General features: G+C 35.3%; 1 protein-coding gene and 1 long non-coding RNA gene across 2 annotated transcripts in view; one reads left to right on the top strand and one right to left on the bottom strand.

Annotated features, from left to right (window-relative positions):
* The window catches only part of LOC138151664 (sperm-associated antigen 16 protein-like), a 100,115-nt gene extending 86,858 nt beyond the window's left edge, over positions 1-13,257 (top strand). The window contains exon 9 of the mRNA XM_069075208.1: positions 9,451-13,257. Coding sequence (XP_068931309.1) covers positions 9,451-9,618 — 168 coding nt within the window. The 3' untranslated portion in view covers positions 9,619-13,257. The remainder of the gene's footprint in view (positions 1-9,450) is intronic.
* Positions 5-24,105, bottom strand: LOC138151665 (uncharacterized). Its single transcript, XR_011165884.1, has 3 exons — positions 23,914-24,105; positions 5,386-5,514; positions 5-577 (listed from the first exon to the last, which is right to left on the bottom strand). It is a non-coding gene; the product is annotated as an uncharacterized lncRNA (long non-coding RNA).
* Between the last annotated feature and the right edge of the window lie 756 nt (positions 24,106-24,861).

Below are 24,861 nucleotides of genomic sequence, written 5' to 3'. Positions count from 1 at the left end.
ATGAAATAGTTTATTTCATTGCTTCACATTTAACCCAGGAACGAGTTATAAATTGATGTTTAAATTCATAGAATAATCTATTAATTGAATTTAAAAGATCTTTTAAAAAGGTAGATAAAGGGAAGAGGTATAATTATTGAAAACATTATTATCTAGTAAAAAGATTGATTTTTGTGTATGGGATCCATTTCATTTATAGTGTCAAACTCTTTACAAAGTAATAATGTTTATTTTTCATATTTTCATTTGAATTGCTTAATACTTCAATTACTTTGGGAATAAAGATCCTTTATATGAAGTCCACCACATTAAAAAAAACAACAAAACAAATAAACCACAAATGAAGCAAATTCAATAAATCACCAAAACATTTGCTATTGGACAAAATTACTTTGTGGAAAAGTTCTTTTTGTTTCAGCAAATTTGAAAGAAAACAGGGTTGACACTAGTCAAAATTGTGAAGGCTTCAAAGATTGTCTTCTGTGCCTCCAGATTGCTTCCATCTCAGTCCTTTTGGATGGCAAACTCTCCTCCCATTTCATGTTCCATTGGCCCAGTAATGCCTTCAATTTTCCTCCTTTAAAAACAGAAAGGATCTGATTTCAACCATTTACATATGTTGATTGAGTGACTAATTGCAATTCAACTGAAACTCATACAACATTATAAATCTATACTAATGTTATATCAATCAAGCATTTCCATTTAAAATCATTTATGTCTATATGGAATGAAAAACTCTCTCTCCTTAAAATAACTTGTCTTCCTTACTCAGGTGATATTTTTTGGGGGGGTTAAAAGATGGGAGAATGCAAAGATTCCAAATGAAATAATACTAAACCTGTTCTGTTGATTCTGAAATTAAACATGATTGTATTTTTAGAGTGAGGAGGTAGTAAAGGATAAGTGAGAATGCAACAAAAATGGTGATCCTTTGTGTGCAGTGATAGGTCCAATCCCTCTATCCTCTGTAATTTTCCCTTCTATTTGTAACCTCAGCCTTGCTCTCTGGTATCTCTCAGACTCCTCAGCATGGTCTTCTATATTTTTCTCCAACACTGCCATCAGACTGGATTTTGCCTGTAAGTTCACTTTGTGTTTTCCATTAAGTCACCTAGAAATGGAAATGCATTTTCAAAAATGGTTTTACTAATTTTTTAGAGAAAACGGATAAAAATACAAAAGAAATACATTAGAAAAAATACTAAATTATTGAGTTCATGGGAGCTTACCCTAAGGTGGTAATTTTCTGACTGTAAAATAACCTCCACAGATTTGTATTCCACTGGTCCTCACTTTCCTCTTACTAGAAGCTAGCATTCGTGAAACTGTCATCATATCAGGAAGGTAAATTTATACTTCATCAAAAAGCCATCAACCATGCACCCAAATGGATAGGACATTTCTATAATACAAATCTTACCCAAAAAACAATTTGAAGGGTCTTTTATATGCTGTATGATAAAATGCAAAATCCTTATTTTAGCATTTAAAGCCATTTCCCCTCCCTACTCCCATTTGTCTCCCAACTAACTTTCTAAGTTTATTCCATATTACTTTGCTTTGTCACTCTTTCCTGCAGTCAAACCAGCCTGCTAGCAGCTGTTCATTATATTCAACATTTCACATTTTGCCTCTGGGTTTAGCATTTGAGGTTTCTCCTTGCTTGAGATAGATTTTCCCTCTCCCTCTAATCCAGGAGTATCCTGAACCAGATCAAACTGGGGTGAGAGAGCTGAGTATTAAATGTTTACTGTGATCAGTGAAAAAAATCAGCAAAGATTATACAGCAGGGCTTCCTTCTTTCACTGAAAAATGGAGGCCATTTGCTGAGAACTCTTCCTTCTCCCTAACTTCACACCATTGGTATGAAATGGGAATACTCATTTTACAAATAATACCTACTTCTTAGGGTTGTGAGAATCAAATGACATAACTTATCTTAACTTTAAAATGCTATATGTGTTGTTATTGTTATTGTTGTTATTTTTATTCAATAATCCCACCCCACCCCCCTTACTCCTTTTTACCTCTGGTCTCAGATGAAGAGGTGACCTTTTTTTCTTTGCCAAGATCAGCCCCACTACAGGTTGCCTTGGTTCCATACTCTCTTATTATCTTTAACAGATTTTCCCCAATATCATCCTCACTTTACTTTATCCCCAAACTTTCTCTGTTTAATGGCTCCTTAACCGCTGCCTACAAACACACCCACATCTCCCTTATTCTTTAAAACAAACAAAAGACGCAAAACCAAAACTAACAAGCAAAGAAACAAAACAAAACAAAAAACCAGTCCTCACTTGATCCAGTCATTTCCACTAGCTATTGTTTCATCTCTTTCTGATCCTTTCCTTTTAAGCTCCTAGAGACAGCTAGCCACAACAGGTACCTCCACTTCCTCTCCTTTTGCTTTTTTTCTAAATCCTTTAAAATTTTTCTAAAGCGCATAGTGATCATGTCATTTTCTCCTGCTTAGTGACCTCCAGTGGCTCTCTGTTACCTCCAGGCCCAGATATAAATTCCTCTCCTTGGCCTTTAAGCCCTTCACACCTGGTCCTTTCTTCCCAGTCTGTGACTCAGCCACACTGGCCTCCTTGCTGTTCCTCAGATACAACCCTCTATCTTCTCTCATTGTTTCTTTACACTGACTGATCACCAAGCCCAAACTGCTGCTCCACCCCTTACCTTCACCTTTCAAATCCCTTCCCTTTTCAGATTACCTCCCACCAACTCTGTAGATATCTTGTATGTACCTGGTTATTTATATGCTTATTTCCCTTACTAGAATATGAGCTCTTTGAGGGCAAGGACTGTGTTTTTGCCTTTTTTTGTATCTCTAGAGTTTAGTACAGTATATTGGAGAGTGGTTGTGATTTTCCTAAGTGTATGCAGCTTGTCAGTAATAGAGCTGGCTAGCTTTGAAACTCAATTTACTTTCCATTTTACTACAGTCCAGCTCCGCTGGCTCCCTGCTTAGCTCTTCTCCCTTCTCATCCCTGTGGTTTCTAATCCAGACTTGAGGAGAACTCTTTCCCCAGTGCTTTGGATTCCCCTTTATTAACAGGGAAATTGTGCCAGCACTCATCCACCTTTGGTACTTTTCAGTGCGTACAGTCATTTTTCTCTGCAATCATACTGATAACTTCAATAGCAGTAAAGTGTCTCATGATCATGGGCTAGAGTTGAATTTATTTAATACATTGAAAAATTAGTGATTTAATTAGTATGAGCATTTAATCCTTATTCTCTTTTAAGGGTTAGCTCAGATATCTTTTCCTAATTGAGCCTTTTCCTTCAAGTTATTAGTGTATTTAGTCTCCTAAAATTACTTTGCACATACTTTGTATTTATTTTTCTTGGTACTTGCAGCTCCCCACCTTACCCCCAGGAGAATGTAAACTATTTGAGGGAGGAACTAGTGTGCTTTTTGTCTTTGTAATCCTCTGGCTGTAGCATAGTGTGTCTTGCAAAATTGGTGCTTAATCATTGTGTCCACTTTGTTGGATTGACAACTCTGGGCTACTCCTGCATTGTAAGGAAGTAGACACTGAAATAGGTCTTTTATGAAGTGCAAAGTGAATAGAAGATAAAAGTAGGGAAAGAGTCTATGAAATTTGTGAGTGGGTTATAGTATATCTTGGGGAATAAATTTTTAAAAAGAACCTAATAGCTGCTATGGCAAGCTTAAATTTAACTTAGGTGGGTAGCTGTGAAGCTAGCTAGGTAGCTAGAACATTTTTAAAAAATATTTATTACAAACTTACTGTATACCAGGACTGTGCTAAGTTCTGGGGATAAAAAGACAAAACAAGTGAGATAGCCTCTGCAATCTAATGGGTGAAGACAGCACATGATAGGGAGCCAGAAAGGAAAAGAGGATTGCATATTGCAGCATTGTATGGTGATGTCAGGAAGTTGTGTGAAAGGCTGGGTCTGGGCAGGATAAAGCAAAAGCTCACCTATCTTGGCCTGTATCTCAGGGGCAGAATCCACAGTTTTGGTTGGGGTTGGGGGTGGGAAGGAGTGCTAATAATGCCTAGGGTACAGGCTGCAAAGTATAGAGATGGTCAGAAAGGATGGCTATTAGTCTTAAAATTATATCATAGCTAAAATTTAATTTAATTTCAAATAAAATAGATCATGTATACAATTTATAGTAGTGATATGAGCAGAAAGAATTCTATGAGAAAAACAGACTCTGAAATCAAGAACTTTTTTTTCATGCCCTCATTGTTTCACAACACTGACAACATTTAAACTGTTATTAAAGGATGTTTAATTTTTAGTTTGCCAATATTAGTAGCAATCCTGTAATGTATATTTTAACTAATGCCAAAGGAAATATGAGTTAACTTAATCCTCCCAATCTAGTAAGTTTTAGTCAAGATTTGATAATATAATTGTCTATTTTATAGTAGGCGTTTATTGCTTTTTTGTTATTAATTTTCACAAGTTTGAAGTGAGATATTCACCTGAGTCAAGGATTATCATCATCATTATTATCACTCTTCATGGTTTCATGTTGTCAATTTTGTGGGTATTCTGGTTCTGACAATAATGTATAATAGGATGCTATTTTACTGGTAAAGTCACAAGATTTATAGTACATTTAAAAGCTCTGTTGAAATAAGTATGGTATATTGGAAAGAGGATTTGATTTGGAGTCAAAGGGCCTAGATTCTAATTTATTTTGACAGTTACTAGTACTTCATACAGGGCCTGGCACATAGTACATACTTAATGCTTCTTTACTGAATGATTGAATGGATCACTTTGGGTAGGTTAGTTAACTGCTCTCTAGACCTCAGTTTCTTCTCTGTAAAATGAGGGGATTGGACCAGATTACCACAGATATCCAGTTCGGCTCTGAATTGATGATCGATCCTTTGATCTCTAAGGACTCTTCTAATTCTAGAGCCATGATCCTATGGCACAAAGCAGAGCTCTGATGCAAAGCTTTTTACTGACTTTGGGCATGTTTACCCTTACACTCAAGAAAGTGTTAATACTTGTTTTCCAGTATATAGAAAGTATATGATCTGCCTCACATTCTCCTTTGAGCTTATTCCTGGACATAGAAATGGACACTAAGGGTGGCTATTTCACTGCCCTTGGTGCAGCTTACTTTGAATAGGGGGAAAAACCTATTCTTACTTTGTGTATCTGAATGGATATATTGTATGTCTATATTACAAAGGGGTAAATACCAAAAAGATGTAACAAGAACCACAGCAGAAAAGGTCCTTCTGAACTGGGTCCTACTCTTGCCTGTATAATTTAGTCCCTGGAAGAGAGAGCTCAGACTTTAAAGAAGAGGCAACAGTCTTTCCGCTACCACCTTCTCCCAGGTAGATGTGCAATGGCTGATGGATGAATTGGTACCTTCCCGGTAGAAAATGGGGCCTTCGCTCTTGGGGCAATCCACTGGTGAGCTGCGTTGAATTGATTGCTCCTTGGAGCTGGCTCCCTTCGAGGCTTAGCCATTGGTGATCACTAGTGGCTCTTCTGACCCTGTAAGATACCACACAAAGGAAAGAAGACATAAAAAGGAGGCAACTTCATCTCAGATAGGCTGTCCTAGGAGGCCATGTGCTTATGGCCTACTTGATAGCAGAGGGGGAGGGAGGTAAAGACACATCTCCATGCCTTGCTTCACTGATCCTTATACCTAGGGGACACAGTAGGAAGGAAGCTTGTTTTGACTGGTTAGTGCCTTTTGTATGAATACTCAGTTCTTGCTCAGCAGCCAAACTGCTTTTCTTCATCCCTCAATAAACAGATCGGAAGCAGGCTCAGAATACCTGTGTATGCTCTCAGCCAGGAAAAAGAGCCTTTCCACTTCATATGTTTCTAGAATTAGGCTTACAAAATCCTTGTAGAGGATTCAGAATAAGATGACCTGCGTTTAAGACCTGACTCTGCTCTTATTAGCAATATGACTTTGGGCAACTCATTCAAGACCTCTTAACCTTAGTTTCCTCATCTATAAAATAGACCTAATCCCTCTCAAGTTCAAATATTGAGAGGAACAAATGCGATTGTGTGCGTATAAAATATCATGGATTCTGACTCTTAAGCAGTAGCAATATAGGACCTTCTAATTGTGGACCATATAACAAACCCAATCTCCTTTGTAAAGTGGGAATAATAACATTTATAAAACTTTACTCACATGTTTGAGGTTCAATTAATAATTTACATGAAGTACTTTGTTAACTTTAAAGCACTATATAAATATCAATTATTATTATTACTTGAGTTCCTAACATCCCCTCTCCATAAGGAACCACAGCTATATACATCACTGCAGATAAGTAGACAAAATTCTAGATTATTACAACTGAAGTGCTGCAAGCTTCTCTAATGTGCCATGTCCTTAGCCTCGTTTACACTATACTCTAATACTCCAAGATTGAGCTGGGAACTTGTTTGGCCAGTTTAAGCCAACTTTAATAGGAGAGTACTTTCTAGACATTAAGGGCAGTAGAATTGGAACATTGAAATAGGGAAACAAATACTTGCATATTGTGGCTAAATGTAGAGCAGTATTATGAAATGTTTGGAACAATCAGTGCTCGAGCCTTGTTATTAAGGGTTTTAAAAGTCCAGCTAAAGCATTTTTATTTTATCTTATGTGGAACCACTGACTGTTTCTGACATGATCAGAAGACTCTTTGATAGCTGTATTGAGAATGAATTGTGGAAGGGAAAGAATAGATGGGAATACCAAGTAGGAGACTGTAACTGCATTCAAATTTTAAATACTAAACATCGTAATTTTACTACAGGAGCCTACCTATATAGTTATCTTTGTCATCATTTTGGATATCATTGGATAAATCTTTCTTTTTTGATTTTTGGAAGATAAGCTAATAACCCCTGGGCAGCTAGGTGGTGCAGTAGATAAGAGTGCAAGGCCTGGAGTCAGGAAGACCTGAGTTAAAATATGGCCTCAAACACTTTCTGTCTGTGTGACCTTGGGCAAGTCATTTAACCTTACGTGCCTTAGTTTCTTTATCTGTAAAATGAGCTAGAGAAGGAAATGGCAAACCATTCCAGTGTCTTTGCTACCAAAACTTCAAATGGGGTCACAAAGAGTTGGACGCATTTGAAACAACTGAACAATAAGTTACAGCTCCCACTTTCAATCCAGATCCTTTTCTAAGAGGAGGTCTGAGAAAAGAGGACACTTCTAAGCACTTTAATTAGGTTGGAAACATGACCATTCCTTCAAAGATAGGGCAGACTTTCTTATTGTCTTTTAAAATGTCTATCCCAAGAAACTTTGGTCTTTCCATACTGGCCATGTTACTGATTTGAAATATTGATATGGATATTTTGGCCTCTGACCATCAAGAGTTGCTTGAATTAAGCAAAAGAGAAGATTAAAGGGGAAATCAGTTAACTGAATTCTTTTGCATGTAACTTCTCAAAATAAAATAAAAAGGTGAAAAGAATGTCATAACAATGCATTCAGTAACTTCATGACTTCCAGTGGGACCATGTGATGTTATCTCTTATCAATTTGGGAAGCCATAAAATTTTCTAAATTCTACATTGAAAGTCTTAATGTGTTGAGTTCTTTTTTTGAAAGTGTAAGGTAATTAATATCGGCAATAAATAAAGCTTATAGAAATATTTATAAGCCTTTCAAAACTCAGTACTGTTGAAGACAATATCCTGATGAGCCACATGTGATAAGTGTATACAATGAACCAGTAATCCACATATTTCAGTGCTATTTCAGATTCTGTGAAGGATTTCTGCTTAGCAGTGGGTAACTCCCCTTGAATGGTAAAACAGAATGTCCACAGTCTAAACGCAAATGAGTTCTCCCACTCAGGATTTCACAGAGAAGCTGCATTTTTTAATGCTTTATAAAGTAGTTGCTTAGAAGTTGTTTTTATTTCCTACAATAATCCTGTGAGGTAGGGCAGCTCCATTGAGGTCAGGAAGAACTGACTTGGAAATTTATCAACTTTATGATCCCAGGCAAGTTACCCAACTTTAGTGTCTCAGTCTCTTCATCCGTAAAACTGGAGTAATATGACATGTGCTTCACAGGGGTGTTTTGAGATTCAAATAAAGTCACACATTTTACTTTCCAGTGCTTTACAAACCTTAAAGCCTTTGAAGATTGCCAGCTGTTATTATTACTTATTGTTATTGTTATTAGACCTTCCCAAAGTCACCCAAAAAGTACATTGGGGTACTAATCCAGGTCTTTCAACAATGAGTACAGTGTACTTTTCACTATTCCATTCTGGCTTTCAGATGAAAAAAACTTTATAGAAAGCTAGTCAACAGCATCATATTGATCTCTTATTTTAATAAATGATGTCAAATTATGTCATGAGTTATTGAAGTGAATTAATAGGAATTCTGATATTTGGCAACATTGTTCTAAAAAGTAAAGGGTAAGATATTGTACATTAATATTTTTGTTATTCATTGAATGTAAAAGTAATACTATTAAGAATGTTTTTTTACAATTATGTAGGTAGTCATAGCTTCATATTTATTTATATACTTATTTTATCCTTCCAACTAGATTATAAGAACAGAGAATATCTCCTATTCATCTTTGCCTTGCTATATTGCTTCAATAATAGCTAGTTTTTATAAAGTACTTTAAAATTTTTAAATTTTTACAGTCCTGGAGACAAATACTGCTGCTATATCTATTTTTACCTATGAGGAAATCAAGATAGACAGAAATTAAGTTACTTGCTCAGTCACACAGCTAATAAGTGTCTGAGGTCAAATTTGAATTCAGGGCCTCCTGATTAAAGGTCCAGCGTTCTACCTACTGTGCCATCTAGATGCCTTATTTTTGTCAAATTGTATTTAAAATATAGTTAATGTACTCTGTGTTTTATCTATAAAAGTAAAAATCCTTTTTATTCTGGAATATGCAATAAAATGTTGCAGAAAATTCTTCTTCTGGGTTCGCAAGTCAAATGTTACAGAAGATAGGAAAGATTAAATCAGAAAAGCAACTAATTAACTAGAATAGTCCTTATTTTAAAAGTTTATTGTAAGCAGTAATGTTACTTTTGCCAACAATTTGAGACCTTGAGTTAGGTATCAGAGGATTCTGGGTCAAGGGAACAAAAAACATTGTCCCTGTAGAGTCAGAGATCCCTCAGAAGCTGATATTGCTTCAAATTCATTGATGACATGATTCAGATGGGCTGACGAGCCTGGCTGTTGCTTTGGATCCCAATGTCTTATTGCCTTAGCACTTTTGCTTATCATCACTGTAGAGCATACCTTTGTTAACTCCTTGGTACCTTATTGCTCTCCTAGCTATTTGATCTTGACCTGCCTCAATCACCACACCAACATAGTTTACTTCACATTATCACTTATCACTATTCCAGCTTTCTGATCTTGATCTGGCTTACTGACTGCACCCTTGTCTACTCCCCTTGCTTTGATCTACAGCTCATGGACCAAGTAGCTTCGATGTCCTGCAATCACCAGCCACTGCCTCGCCTGCGCCCTGGCCCTGTACCTTCCACTTCAGCCGCATGGCGGAACTACAAGCAACAGCACCTACCTCGCCTCTCTGCCCATTTTACTTCAGGCTCATACCGAGGCACCATGGGCTGACCAGTGGGCATAAGGTTCACATGGGTTGACCTGGTTGATAATGTGGTTGGCCAGAGAGTCTCAAGGGCTAACTGATAGATATGAGGCTTTTATCAGCTCATCTTTGAGAGCCAGGTGTTTCCAGTTCAGGTTTATATGATATCTAATTGTATTTTTACTCTAATACCTTGTTCTCAGTTAATCATACCTATAACAGTATTTGGACCACACGACTTGGGCACTGTTGTTCACCTAGTGACAACTACTCAGAATTCATTGGTACTTAGAAAGTGTATGTTCTCTCTCCAAGTTTACTTTCTTGGAGAAATTCACTCTCATGTCTTCAACCATCACCTCTTTGCAGATGACTCTCAAATCTCTAGCCCCAGTCTCTTACTGTAGTTCCAGTCTCATTTTTTCCATTTGCCTACAGGATATTTCTACTTGGGTGTCTCACCATCACCCCAAAATTAACATGTACAAAACTGATTATCTTCCCTTACACACTGGTTTGCTTTACCGCTTTTATCATATATAGTTTTCTCACCCTCACTTTCCTGGTTCCCCAGACTCAAAACTACGGCCCCTCTTTGACCCCCTGCTCCTTTCAATATTACCACAGTTACTACTTCCTCTTCATATTCCTGTTGAAGAATTCTTCACTGTATGTCTTCCCTTGTCTGTTTCCTCTCTGAACTTTTCCTATAACAGGCCCTTATCAGCTCATGCTCTTGAATTACTGCATGAACTTTCTAGTTTGTCTCTCTGCTTCATGTCTAATTTATGTGATGTTGGCAGAATAATCTTTCTTAAAAAATATTTTCAATCATGTCACTCCACTACTAAACGAAGAAACCTACATTGACTCTCTCTTGCTCATCAGCTAAGTTAACATTCCTCATTCCAGAGTTCCTGAACCTTTGTAATCTGGTCCAGTCTCACTTATTAAATTTTATATTCCACTACTCTCAAACATGAACTTGGTCAACCTTCTTGCCTTACTATTATACATGCACCAACCTGATTTTACCTTTGTTCGACCTAGTTCAATGTCAGGAAAGTTATTAATATAACATCAACAACAAAAATAGTAAAAATCATCTGATTATATCAGCAGACACAGAAAAAGCATTTGACAAAATTCAGCACCCAGATCTATTAAAAACACTAGAAAGCTTAGGAATTAGTTAAACCTTTTTAAAAATGATAAGTAGTATTGAGCTAAAACCAAGAGCAAGCAGTATATGTAATGGAGATAAATGTGAAGGGTTCCCAGTTTGATCAGAAGTGAAGCAAGGGGGTCCATCATCACCACTATTATTCAGTATAAGATAAGAAAAAAAAGAAATTGAAGGAATAAAAATAGGCAATGAGGAAACAAAGCTATCATTTTTTTTTTTTTGCAGATGAGATGATGGTATACTTAGAGAACCCTAGAGAATTAACTAAAAAAAAAAACTAGTTGAAAGTCAGAAACTTCAGCAAAATTGTGGGAAATAAAATAAACCTCTATAAATAATCATCATTTCTATATGCCACCAATAAAACCCAGCAGCAAGAGATAAAGAAATTCCATTTAAAATAATGACAAACAATATAAAATACTTGGGAGTCTACCTGTCAAGACAAACCCAGGCATTATCTGAACACAGTTACCAAACACTTTTCACAAAAATAAAGACATATCTAAATAAATGGAGAAGTAGAAATATTAGTTGCTTATAGGTAGGCCAAACAATATAATAAAAGTATCCATTTGCCTACGCAACATTTCCACTTGGGTGTCCCACCATCACCTCAAAATTAACATGTACAAAACTTAACTCATTATTTCCCCTTACAAACTGACTTACCTTAACCACCTTTCTCAAAAATATTATTCTCACCCTCATTTTCCTGGTTCCCTAGACTCAAAACTATATATTTCTCTTTGATCCCTTGCTCCTTTCAATATTACCAAAGTTATTTCCTCTTCAGTGCCATACCAATCAAGCTACCAAAGAACTATGTTATAGAGCTAGGTAAAATAGCAACAGAATTCATCTGGAAGAACAAAAGGTCAACAATATCAAGGAAATCAGTGAAAAAAATGTGAAGGAAGGTAGCCTAGCAATTCCATATTTCAAACTATATTATAAAGCAGTAATCATCAAAATAGTTTGGGACTGGCTAAGAAAATAGAATAGTGGATCAGTGGTGTAGATCAGTACACAATATACAGTAGTAAATGACCATAGTAATTTAGTGTTTGATAAACCCAAAGATCCGAGCTTTGGGGTAAGAACTCAATATTTGACAAAAATTTCTGGGAAAACTGGAAAGTGCTTTGGCAGAAACCAGGCATAGATCAACATCTCAAACCATATGCCAAGTTAAGGTCAAAATGGATAAGTGATTTAAACATAAATGGTGATATCTTAAGTAAATTTGGGGAGCATAGAAAAATGTACCTGTCATATCTATAGAAAAGGGAAGAGTTTATTACCAAACAAGAGGTAGAGAGCATTGAAGGATATAAAATGAATAATTTTGATTTCATGAAATTCAAAAGCTTTTTCAGAAAGAAAATTAATGCAACCAAAAATAGAAGAAAAACAGAAAACGGGAAAAATTTACAACAAATTTCTCTGATAAAGGCCTCATTTCTCAAATCTATAGAGACCTGAGCCACATTTATAAAAAATAAGAGCCATTTCCTAGTTGGTAAATGGTCAAAGAATATGAGTAGGCAGTTTTGAGGAGAAGAAATCAAAGCTGTCTATAGTCACATGAAAAAAATGCTCTAAATCACTATTGATTAGAGAAATGCAAATTAAAACAACTCTGATATACCACCTCATACCTATAAGATGGCTAACATGACAAGATAATGACAAATGTTAGAGAGGGTGTGGAAAAACAGGGACACTGATGTACTTACTGTTGGTGGAGTTGTGAACTAACTTGGCCACTCTGGAGAAAAAATTGGAACTATACCCAAAGGGCTATAAAACTGTGCATACCCTTTGACCCAGCAATACCGTGACTAGGTCTGTATATAAAGAGATCAAAGAAAAGGGAAAAGGGCCTGTTTGAAAAAAAAAATTATGGCAGCACTTCTTATGGTGGCAAATAATTAGAAATAGAAGGGATGTCCATCAGTTGGGGAATGGCTGAACAAGTTGTGGCATATGATTGTGATGGAATACTATTGTGCTATAAGAAATGACAAAGGGGATTTTTCAGGGGGAAAAAATCAGAAGATTTATATGAACTTGTTCAAAGTGAAGTAAGTGGAACCAAGAGAACATTGTATGCAGTAACAGCAGTAGATGTGAAAGAGCTATTCTGATCAAGAACATTCCCAAGGACCTATGATAAAAAATGCTCTCCATCTCAAGAGAAAAAAACTTATAAACTCGGAATACAGATTGAAGCATACTTTTTATAACTTTTTATTGTTTTATTTTGTTTGCATTTTTTTTTGCAACATAGTTACTATGTAAATTTGTTTTGCTTGGCTTCTCATGTATAACTGATAGCAAATTGCCTTTTCTAGGAGTGGGTAGAAACATGAAGGATGGAGAGAATTTGGAATGCAAAATTTTAAAAAAGATTGTTAATTTTTTGCATGTAAATGGTAAATCTTCAAAAAAATAAATTAAAATAATTAAAAATAAACTCCTCGTTCCAGAGTTCATGGCCCTTTGTAATCTGGCCCAATCTCACTTATTGGACCTTATATTCTACTACTCTCAAATATGAACTTAGCCTTCTTGCCTTACTATCAAACAAGCACCAATCTAATTTTTACTTTCATTAAACCCTCATTGGGATTTCTTTTCATTCATTTCTCTACCTGTCTAACTCATCTTTCAGTACCCAAATAGACTTCCCTGATAACTCTAGTCCATACGTTTATTTTTTCAATTTGTATTATGCTTATTTTTTGTAGTATATAACTTAACATTTTATTATAGACTTGTTTGTTCTCTAATTTTCTTATGTGTCTAAGTCTTGTATTCCAAACAATAATGTAAAATCCTTGAAGATAGAAACCACATCTATTGCTTCTTTGTTTCTTTCTACTCTCTACTCTAAAACAGAGCTGGGCACACAGTACACAGTAAGTAGGTGCTCAATAAAAGACTGCCGAAGGAATGAATAGAAATTAACCCAATTATGTTATATCTGTTTAACTAAATTATTTTTCATATGTCACACCTCTGTTTTTTCTTTTAATAAAATTGACTTAATACTGAGATTAATGATTAAAGCCAGCTATTTTTTAAACAATTAAAAATTCTCTTGAATCAAATGCATGTGAGACAAAAAATGCCTTTCAATGTGTTTCTACAATAATTTAGTGAATTAATTTCTCCCTTTTTATTGTTGTTAGGAAATAAATAAGACAGCATGAATTCTGATAAACCCTCTTTTCTGTTAGAAGTTATAGCCCTTAGTATAATAATACCAATTGGAAAACATTCCTAAGCTCATTTAATTTCCTAACGTTAGCAACATTTTTGTTAGCTACATAATCCAGATCATATCTTGAAAGTTTTAATATTTTTTCAAAGATTTATTATTAAAAAAGATGGAGTTCAAATGAATATTAATAAAAGTAAAAAGTAATAAATCCTGGATACAAACTTTTTTTTTTATTAATTCTTTATATTTTTTCAGGGGTTAGTAAAATAGCATGAAGACATTATTTGTATAATTTCCAGCTTTGTCTCATAGATTAGAAAAATAACATCAAAATGAAAATATTTACATATGAATATAGGATATCAAGCAACTTCTTCATCTTCCCATATTCTCCAGAGTTTTTATACTTCAAATAACATTGTCTAACAAATATAAAGGGAAAGGATGAGGAATTATGCTATAAACTGTTTGCATGGTTTACAACCACACTACCCTCAGACAAGTGCAAAATATGAATTGTGAAATTAAAATAAAGATTTAATCTGAATATTTCAATATTGCAAGTACGTTTTGTGACAGAGAGGATATGAAAATTTGTGAAGTTTTAGAAATATGATGCAAATTCTCCTTCAAGTTTTAGACTTAGGTTTTAATTACCTTTGACCTAAGGCAGTTGGAGTGAAGCAGTTGCTTTAGCCCCAACTCATTTCTCCTCTGTTTTCCCGGAGGATTAGAGTTGGAAGAGCAATGAAATCTCAGATAATTAAGAGATCTTTTGTTTTCCTTGCTCCCTTTGTCAAGCTTGCTCAGAAGCAGTTGTAGTTTGTTGCTGGTTATGCTTAGTTAAGGGGTTGGGGAGACAGAGGTGGAAAAAGAAAAGTGAAGAATATGGGAAAAAGTACTTATGGGGCAGTAGAGGAGAGGAGTAAGTGAATATTGACTTGTTCTTTCCAACCCTTATGGTAGCAGATGGTTATAGACTCATAAAAGTTCAGAATTGGAAGAGTTTTTTGTCTCACTCCAGAATGGATAAGATTGGAAATGTGTCAAAAGGAAAATAGATGAGTAAATGACATATGAAGCAAAGTAACCAAAATATTTTCAGAGCAAATAACTTAAAGACTATGAGAGTTCAAAATAAACATGCTGCTTATACGTTGTTATCTATCCAAATCTTCACCACAGTTATATTAAACTTCAAAAATCCATATTAAGAAAAAGTTTATTCCCAAAATTATTAAGATTATATAACCAGATAGCAGCTAAATATAGAAAATTATTTAGTTCATTTTAAGAGAAAAAAACAATCATAAACTTCATTTTCCCCTTACAAATAGCCTTTGTTAGTAATTAATTATTAAAGACACATTACTTTAAAGTAATTTAATTATGAGTTTGTTAATCAATAACGTATTATGCAAATTATTTTCAGCACTTTATATGACCAGTGTGATTATTGCAATAACATTTCCCCTCATAAATTATAGATCTTTCAGATATATTCATTTGTCTTAGCCATGCTTATTTTTAGTTCTTTAGGTAGCATATGCTTTCTAAGTGGAAAAAAAAACTTTATCGTTTTTAACCTGTGTTCATTTATTTTTATTTATTTGGTAAATTTCTCATGTTTTTCTAATAAGTATCTCCTCTGTCTCACTTCAGGTTTTCAGGTACGAAATGGTGTTTTGAAAGAGACACTAAAAACAAACATAGGTAACATAACATGCTTAAAGTACCTCTGCTAATCTTTTCCCCTGCATTAACCATTTGGCAGTGCATTTATTATATTGCAAGTTACATGAACATAGGAACTGTCCTATTTATTTGTGTATCTACCCTTGTGTATTGCTTTGTATTACTCTTCAGGATTTCATAAGCATTTGTTGAAATAAGTTAACTAAATAACTGAATGAAGGCTTATTAATAATTTGTATGATTTATCAAAGTTTTTCTTGGGATAGTTTGCTAATAATATGTCAGAGTTCACTGATATTTTTTTCTGCGTGTTGGCTTTCCCTAATGAAAATACATATATGATGCCAGTCATTGTTGTATGTTTATATTCTTCAAAACACTCACTAATCTTTTGTGTGTTGTCTTGCAAATATATTTTATAACATACGTGTATTTCAACTTCTGTTCACCTATCTCAAATACTTGAGATATTATTTCTGATTTGATTTTCTGGAAGGATTAGAATCCTATTTCTTGACTATCAAATATTCCTTGTTATATATTCAATAATATTTTCCTAAAATGGATTGACTATAATTAAAAGTATTATTTACAGCCTATTGATTTTACAGAAAAAAATAGATAAAACCTTAACTCTGATCCATCTCATATCTGACAGGTGTCAGGATCTCAGTGAATTTTTTAGGATAGATAAACTTGATTGTTAGCCTCTAGAACCTAGGACTGTGGAAAATGCTGTGTTTCTTTGCTGTTATGCTTGTGGTACAGAGTTTTTTATTTAATGTTTTATATTTTATTAGAGGACGCATGTCTTGCTGCAGCAGAGTTCCAGGAATAAAGATGTGGAATAGTAGAAAGTGAACTGGAGTTAGGATCAGGATAAATACCTTCATATTCTAGTCCTGTGACTACACATGCAAGGTCATATGATACTGGGCAAAAGACTTCACCTTTCTTGGACGCAGTGTCCTCATCCCTGAATGTAAGGGGCTTAGACCACATTATCTCTGCAGTTTCTTCCAACTTCAGATCCTATATACTATGAAAAAGTATGTGGCCTAAAGCCCTATTTTCTGTTGTGATTCTTACTAGCTAGAGAGAGAATTTTACCATAAATTTAATTTTCTGTAATAAATCAAATAACAATTATATTTACCAGAGCAATTTTTTTGTAATTAAAAAAAATTAAACTTTGATGACTGTTGAAACACTTGTTATTAAAAAGAAAATTCTATAAGACGTGGAAACTTTAATAAGTATCACTTGATGATGGTGGTAAAAACCCTTTGACAGTATGTACAAAGACTGTAATTAGGACCTCAAAGGAAATATATTCATCAGAACATTTACTGATGATATTCTGTTATCAGATACAATATACAGAGCTATCCTTGGAGTGAGGAGCCTCTGATGTGGACTGGCTATTTGACTTTGGGTGCAGTGCCCTGAGCAGCTCTTTTAAGATTTTAAGTGTCTGAACAGCTGCTAACCTGCATTGTTAATGGGAGTTTCCTATACCAGTGAAAAAAAATAGGTCCAGGACCTCACTACCCTCATTCAGAGATATAAATCTCAAACCAACTTTTTATACAGTGAAGTTATAGGTTGGAATTCAAATAACAGAAAAGATTTCACTATCATATCATTGTATTTATGAAATCAAATTAGTATGGATTAGAAGAAAAGCGACATTGAGAAATAATAATTGTTTTCAGGTTTTTAATTCTAATGTTTATTTTATATTGTACATACCTGTTTGTTTTAGTATTTTTAGATTATAAAAGTAACATTGAAATGAAAATAATCACTTGTGGACTTAAAAATGTCATACCATCATGCCATCTCTTTTTTTCTACAGAATTTTTGTATTAAAAAATAATGTTGTCTAGCAAATAATGAATTTATTTATATTATTCTCCTCATCATTTTAAAATAAATTCATGAGTAAATTAAGCACACTCTAAAATGTAACATTAATATTTATTTTTTATATTAAGATGTTTTGAAATACATTTTGTTTTCCTGGACATAATATTTTTATATGCATACAAGAATTAAGGAGCATTTTATAAATGTGCTCTTCTGGAAATCCTTTCTCAATTTTAGAATACTTGTTTTCTTAAGGCAATAAAATGAGTATTTTATTATTTTTATTTAAAGAAATGAAATAAAAATAACAACAAAACTATTGAAACAACATTTCAGAAACTTTATGATTTTGAGTTTATAATAGTTGATCATAAAACCTAATAACTAAATTAGTAGACAATTTTACCAGTCTTTAAGAATAAAAACAGAAGATGGCAGCATAGAAGCAGGAAAACTCCCTGCACTGCCCCAATAACCACCACAAATACCTATAAAAATGACTCTGAACAAACTTTAGGGCTACAGAACCCACAAAGTAACAGAGAGAAACACACCTCCTTCTGAAGACAGCTTGGCAGGCTGGCAGGAAGGGTCCATTGCAGTGCTGGGAGCAAACCCCTGCCCCGCCTGAGTCTGTGGTTTTAGGCTCAGCGCAGCCTGACCTGCCGCAGCTGGAGGGACTTTTGGAGAGTGGATCACCAGCAGCTGTGGCAGTTTCCAGAATTATCAACCCATAAATGCCAAAGACAAAGTAAGAGGTCAGTGGACTTTGGGAACAGTGAGTTCGGGATTGTGTTCTGGCCTCTGCCCCCAGGGCGAGAAGCAGCTGCTTCAGAGCTCCTGGCCTGCAGATTGTAGGGTGACCAAGCAACCAGTCTGAAGGGTAATCAGTCTTACTTTAACCTGCTTGGATCTGGATTGCTGTCTAGGGTGGAGGTCCTGGGGTGGGTGACCAGGTGCCAGAGCCGGTGGAGGCTTCAGCAGCTGTGAAAACCCAAGCAATTTGAGGCAATGCTCTCCTCTCTGGAAGCAGAGTTCTACTGTGTCAAAAAGCTCAAAAGTCAAGTAATTGAGTGGCAACATGAGTAAAAAAAGAAAGCAAAGCAAGCACAGCAATCTGACTTTGGATTCCTTTTTTGGGGACAAAAAGGATCAAAGTGTGGAACAGGAGGAAGACAATGAAGTCAGAACTCCTGCACCCAAAGCTTCTAAGTAAAATATGAACTGGTTACAGGCCATAGAGGAGCTTAAGAAGGATTTTGAAAACCAAATAAGAGAAGTGGAGGAAAAATTGGGAAGAGAAATGAGAATGATGCAAGAAAATCATAAAAAGACAATCAACAACCTGACTGAAGAAAATAATACCTTAAAAAATAGATTAACTCAAATGGCAAAAGAGGCCCAAAGAGCCAATGGGGAGAAGAATGCCTTAAAAAGCCAAATTTGCCAGATGGAAAAAGAATCTCAAAAGTTCACAGAAGAGAATAATTCCTTCAGAAGTAGACTGGAGCAAATGGAAGCTAGTGACTTTATGAGAAATCAAAATACTATTAAACATTCAAACAAATGAAAAAATAGAAAGCAATGTGAAATATTTCATTGGAAAACCGCTGACCTGGAAAATAGATCCAGGAGAGAGAATTTAAAAATTATTGGGCTACCTGAAAGCCATCATCAGAAAAAGAACCTAGAAATCATCCTTCAAGAAATTCTCAAGGAAAATTGCCCTATATTTTACAACCAGAGGGCAAAATAGAGGTTGAAAGCATCCACTGATCACCTCTTGAAAAAGATCCTCAAAAGAAAATTCCTAGGAATATTATAGCCAGGTTCCAGAATTTCCAGATCAAGGGGAAAATATTACAGGCAGCCAAGAAGAAACAATTTGAATATTGTGTAAACACAATCAGCATAACACAGAATATGGCAGCTTCTACACTGAGGGATTGAAGGGCTTGGAATATGACATTCCAGAGGTCAAAGGAGCTGGGATTAAAACCAAGAATCACCTACCCAGCAAAACTGAGTGTCATGTTTCAGGGGAAAATATGGTAATTCAATGAAATAGAGGATTTTCAAGAATTCTTAATGAAAAAAAACAGAGTTGAATAGAAAATTTGACATTTAAATACAAGAAGCAAGAGAAGCATGAGAAGATAAACAGGAAAAAGAAACCAAAAGGAACTTATCAAAGTCAAACATTTTACATTCCTACATGGAAAAACAAAAATTGTAACTGATGAAACATTTCTCAGTATGAGAATAGGTGAAGGGAATATAAATGTGCATATTTATGTAATATAATATTGTAATATTATATAATGTAAAATATATATTATATAAAATATTAATTAATGTAAATGTTATATAATGTAAAATAATGTAATATAAAGGTAAATATAAATATTTATATGTATGTATACATACATATGTCTATATAGGAGGGCATATGGGGATATGAATACAAATTTGAGTGTGTGTATATATGTGTATAGGTATACATAGACAGAGGGCACAGGACCCATTGAATAGGAAGGGATGATACATAAAAGGTGAAATTGAGAGGTGAAAGGGGAATATAATGAGAGGAGATGGGGAGAGACAGAATGGGGTAAATCATCCCATATAGAAGAGGCAAGGGGAAACTGTTACAATGGTGGGGAAGTACACGAAGGCAAAAGGGAATGGGTCAACCTTACTCTCATTGAATTTGGATTAGGTAGGGAATGACATATACACCAAATAGGGTATCTTGCCCTACAGGATATTAGGGGAGAAGGGAATGAGAAGAGGGGATGATGGAAAGGAGGGCAGGTTGGGGAGGAAGGAAGTTGGAAGCACCCACTTTTGAAAAGGGACAGGGTCAAAGTAGAGAATAGAACAAGTGGGGGGTGGGATAGGATGGAGGGAAATATAGTCAGTTTTTCACAATATATATAATATGGAAATGTTTTGCATAGCTACACATGTACAACCTATATTGAATTGCTTGTCTTCCCAGTAGTGGTGGGTGATGAGGGAGGAAGGGAAAGAATCTGGAATTCAGAGTTTTAAAATCAAATGTTTAAAAAATATTATTATTTTTACATGCAACTAGGAAATAATATGTACAGGCACTGGGGTATGGAGATCCATCTTACCCTACTGGAAAGACGGAGCGGGGATGGAGGAGGATACGGCAGAGATCAGTTTGGGGCAGGGGTTATACAGTGAGATATCTGTTTTGGGTTGGTGTGTGGGGGAGAAATGGGGAGAAAATTTGTAACTCAAAATCTTGTGGAAATGAATGATGTAAACTAAAAATAAGCATAAAATTTAATTAAAAAATAAAATGTTTACCACTGGTAAAAAAAAAAAAGAATAAAAACATGTGTTTCAGTACTTACAGACTTTTGTGGTGTTAAAATACTTTGCGTTCTGTGGATTCACATGAAAACTTTTGAGTCATTGTATGGAAAAGAAGAAAGAAAACCTAGAGGAATTTGGGAATGAAATAAAAAATGGTTTTATTTCTTAATTCTTGGGTGATAGATAGGTGGATAAAGAAGACAGAGTGAAGTATTTAAAAAATATGGTATAATAATTCCGTAGGGTGCCAAGGAGTACATGGGCCCCACAAGTCTGAATACAGTTGCTTCAGGGTCAGAGTATTTGTCTTATTTAAAGTATGCTACTGAACTTTATATTTGTAATTTGTTAAAAAAAAAAAAAGCTTGCATTATTCGAAAGATACTAGGCTACTGCATTATATACAAGCTGTTAAACTCACAAACAAAACAATGGCTACTTAGATGCTTAATTTTAGGATTGTGTGAGTCCATGCAGAGAGGTAGAATGTCATGGAAAGTGAGCAGTCTTGGGGAACAGGTGGACCTGGTTTCAAATTCTTCTGACCCATACTGGCTCCTTGTTTCTGAAGGGAGCTGTTTTAACGTTTTATCAATTCCACCAAGCAACTCTTCAAGACTAAGCTGTAGGACCATTCTTAGTTGGGAGAGGGAATCTTCATTGGAAGTAACCTTCAGCATTGAAATTACACACACGCACAAATTAATAAAGACCAAAAAAAATTAAAAAAACAGAAATTACACACATGTACACATCAAAATGTGACATTGTGTGTGTGTTGTGGCAGCACCAATTGTTGGCTTGCCTTTCATGTTTTTTCCTTATTGTCTATACAGGCTAGTCTGGACCAGCTATCAGCAGGGTATTGTGCACTAGGTCAAAGCCTCTATTTATAAAATGCTACACAATGCAGCATTTCAACAATACTCATTCAATCTCACATTATTTTGACTTTTCTCACACAATTGGCTACCAAATCCTGTTGATTCTACTTCTGCAACTAATTAGATAATATACCACAGGTAATTTTATTAAACATATAAATTTGTGTTATTATATGTGTTATATACTTCATATAAATTTTCATGTTTTATATAATTTCATATATGTTTTCAATTTAATTCAAATAAATGAATACTTATCAAATGCCTTCTCTGTACGGAACACTGTGCCACATTGCTATCAAGATAGAAAGCTTAGATAGAAACAACAGGCATAGCTAATATGTAGATCATACTCTAAGGTTTTTAAAATCTTTTCCTTCTATTAGCCTTGTGAGGTGGGTAGTGCAAGTAAAGGCTATGTGACAATCACACAGCTGTAAGTGTCAGAGCTTAGAATTTCCCTTTCTTAGCTTAGAGTCTTTTAGGAGGATGTGTCATGTACATAGAAAACCATAACATGTCATAGTCCCTGATATGTGTGTTAAAGGAAATATAGAACAGTGCTCATATCAGGCTTTCTGAAGGGAGTGGGCAGTATTTGAGTAGTTTTTAAAGTGATAGGTAAGATGAAGAAAATAGGAGAAAAAATACTTTCTGCCTTTCAAAGTGACAGGGAATTTTCCTTCTGGAACATGGAAGACTCAGTTGCTTTGTCAGGTGGTTTTACCGAACTGCCTTTTATAATTTTAAATTTTGTTTATTTTGTTATATGGGATGGCTCTCAGAGCAAAGAAAGACAGTTTTGGAAATGGAAGTGATATGAAAACCAAAATATAGATTTTTAAATACAGGTAAAGAGTTCACTAGATGAGAAGGAAGAGAACATGAAAGGCATAGAGAACATCTTGAACAGAGTATTTGAAGGAAAGTAAGCAGTCCACTTGAGTGGGAATGCAGAGTACTTGCAAGGGAGTAGTATAATATAAGTATAGTATAACAAAGGCTAGAAAGATGCAGAAAAAGGCAAAGATGCAAAGAAAAAAGAATTATGTCATAAGATTTTTAGGAACAGAACTGGAAGGGACTTTAAAGCTTATGTTAGGCCAACTCCCTCATTTTACATATGAGGAAACATGTCAGAGAAGATGGGTTGCTTGCCCATGGTCATATCCCTTATAAGAGTGGAATTTTGTCCTAGTTTCATTTCCACTGTAATGTTGCTCATTCAAGCAATGGAATAAATTAAGATTATCATTCAGTTGGCTAGAGGGTGATAAATCTGGAGTGAGAAGGCTCTGAGCTTTGACAAATCACTTAACCTCTCTAGGCCTGTTTCTTTATCTTTAAAGTGAAAAGGTTGCCCTCTAGGGTCTCTCCATTGGTGCAAATGGAAACCCAACCACATTTTCTCATTCCATGTGATTCTTGCCCACAGTTTCTCATAGGTCTTGCACAAAGCATATACTTACAAGACTAGAGCCCTTCTTCTAAATTTTTTTATCTTTAGAGACCTGTAAGTTGAGTCCAATACTTCTTTTTTTTTAAATTTTTTTTTTTTTAAGCAATCAGGATTAAGTAACTTGCTCAAGGTTACACGGCCAGTTATTTCTGGGTGTGGTGCTGAGTGTCTGAGCCTGGGATTCGATCTCCAGGTCTCAACACTGGAGCCGGTGCTCTTACTTGCTGTGCTACCTGGCCGCCCCTGAGTCCAATACTTCTTAAACTGTGGGTCTCAACCCCATACAACCTCCAATTTAAGAAGCACTGAAAGGGTCACAAATGGAAAAAAAAAGCTTAAGAAGACATGAGTTAGACAGTGGATCAGTCAAGCAATTGAGAAGGGTTGATTAAATGCCTTCTTCCTGGTAGGCACTGTACTAGGCATTTTGGATACTAATGCTTTAAAAATCCCTGCTGAAAAGGAATTTATATTCTAACAGGGAAGACAACAAAGACATATCTAAGTGTCCACTGAATAAAAATGCAGGGAATACAAATAAAAACAAAGGACTTCAGTGTAAAGTAGTTTAAGAAGGGAGGACATTAGCAGCTGAGAGAATCAGGGAAGGCTTTTTAAGAATGTTAGAGCAGGATGTAGAATTTTACCCACCTCCAAATTTTGCTCGTATTTGGCTTTGTCTTTTTCCTTCTCCTCTCCTGTCAGCAGCATGTCCTCATCATAGCTGACAATAGAGTATAGGGAGATATTGAGTATCTGTAATGAGGGTGCCTGGCATTGCACTTATGAAATACCATGTGTGCTTGGTGAAAGCCGTGCTCCCTATCCAGTCACAGAAAGGAGATGAATAGATCATTTGTTAAGTGCTTACTCTTTTCTGTCAGCTTATGGAAACCAAAAGAGCTCCAGGGTATGGCATACCTCAGACAGAGTAAGATCATACATGCAAAAAGCCCATGCTAGGACATGTTAGCTTAAATTCGTGACAACCAGTTTGGGAGAAACTTTTGACACTGGTGATCCGAAGTGGCCTCTTTCTCCTCATTCTTGAGTAAAGGGCTATTATGGAGAATGAACTTTGAAATTTCAGTCATACTGCCTATAGATTACTACATGAGCCAAGGAATTCATTCAGTATGTAGGTGCTTTCACTTTCAAGTGGCCTGAGGTATGTATAAGTTTGTGTATCTCTCTGGATAAGCCTATTAGAGATTGGAACAATTCACATGTGCAATTCCAAATATTTGGAAGTACAAAGGAAATATATGTTGTTTTTGTATTTTTGGTCAAACTGGGGGACCTGGTTAGGCACCCCCATTCATGTGTGTCTACATGTGGGCAGAAAGGAAGAACTGAGGAAATGGCCTGAGCTAGTGATAAGAGTGATGACCACTAGTGAGAAATGGCCCACATTAAACTAGTTCTTGCTCTCAAAATATGGATCTGTTTCCCCTGCTTCTGTTTTTATGGTTTCATATGATAATAGATTTAGAGATTTTTTTTCTGTTGACTCTGACTTTTCATGACCCCATTTGAGGTTTTCTTGGCAAAGATACCTGAGTGGTTTGCCATTTCCTTCTCCAGCTCATTTTACAAATA

The sequence above is a fragment of the Petaurus breviceps genome, unplaced genomic scaffold (genome assembly GCF_028583685.1).
Source record: "Petaurus breviceps papuanus isolate PSGF00001 unplaced genomic scaffold, PetGlider_PUasm1.0 90903, whole genome shotgun sequence".
Lineage (NCBI taxonomy): Eukaryota > Metazoa > Chordata > Mammalia > Diprotodontia > Petauridae > Petaurus > Petaurus breviceps.
This window is presented reverse-complemented; position numbering and strand designations above follow the sequence as displayed.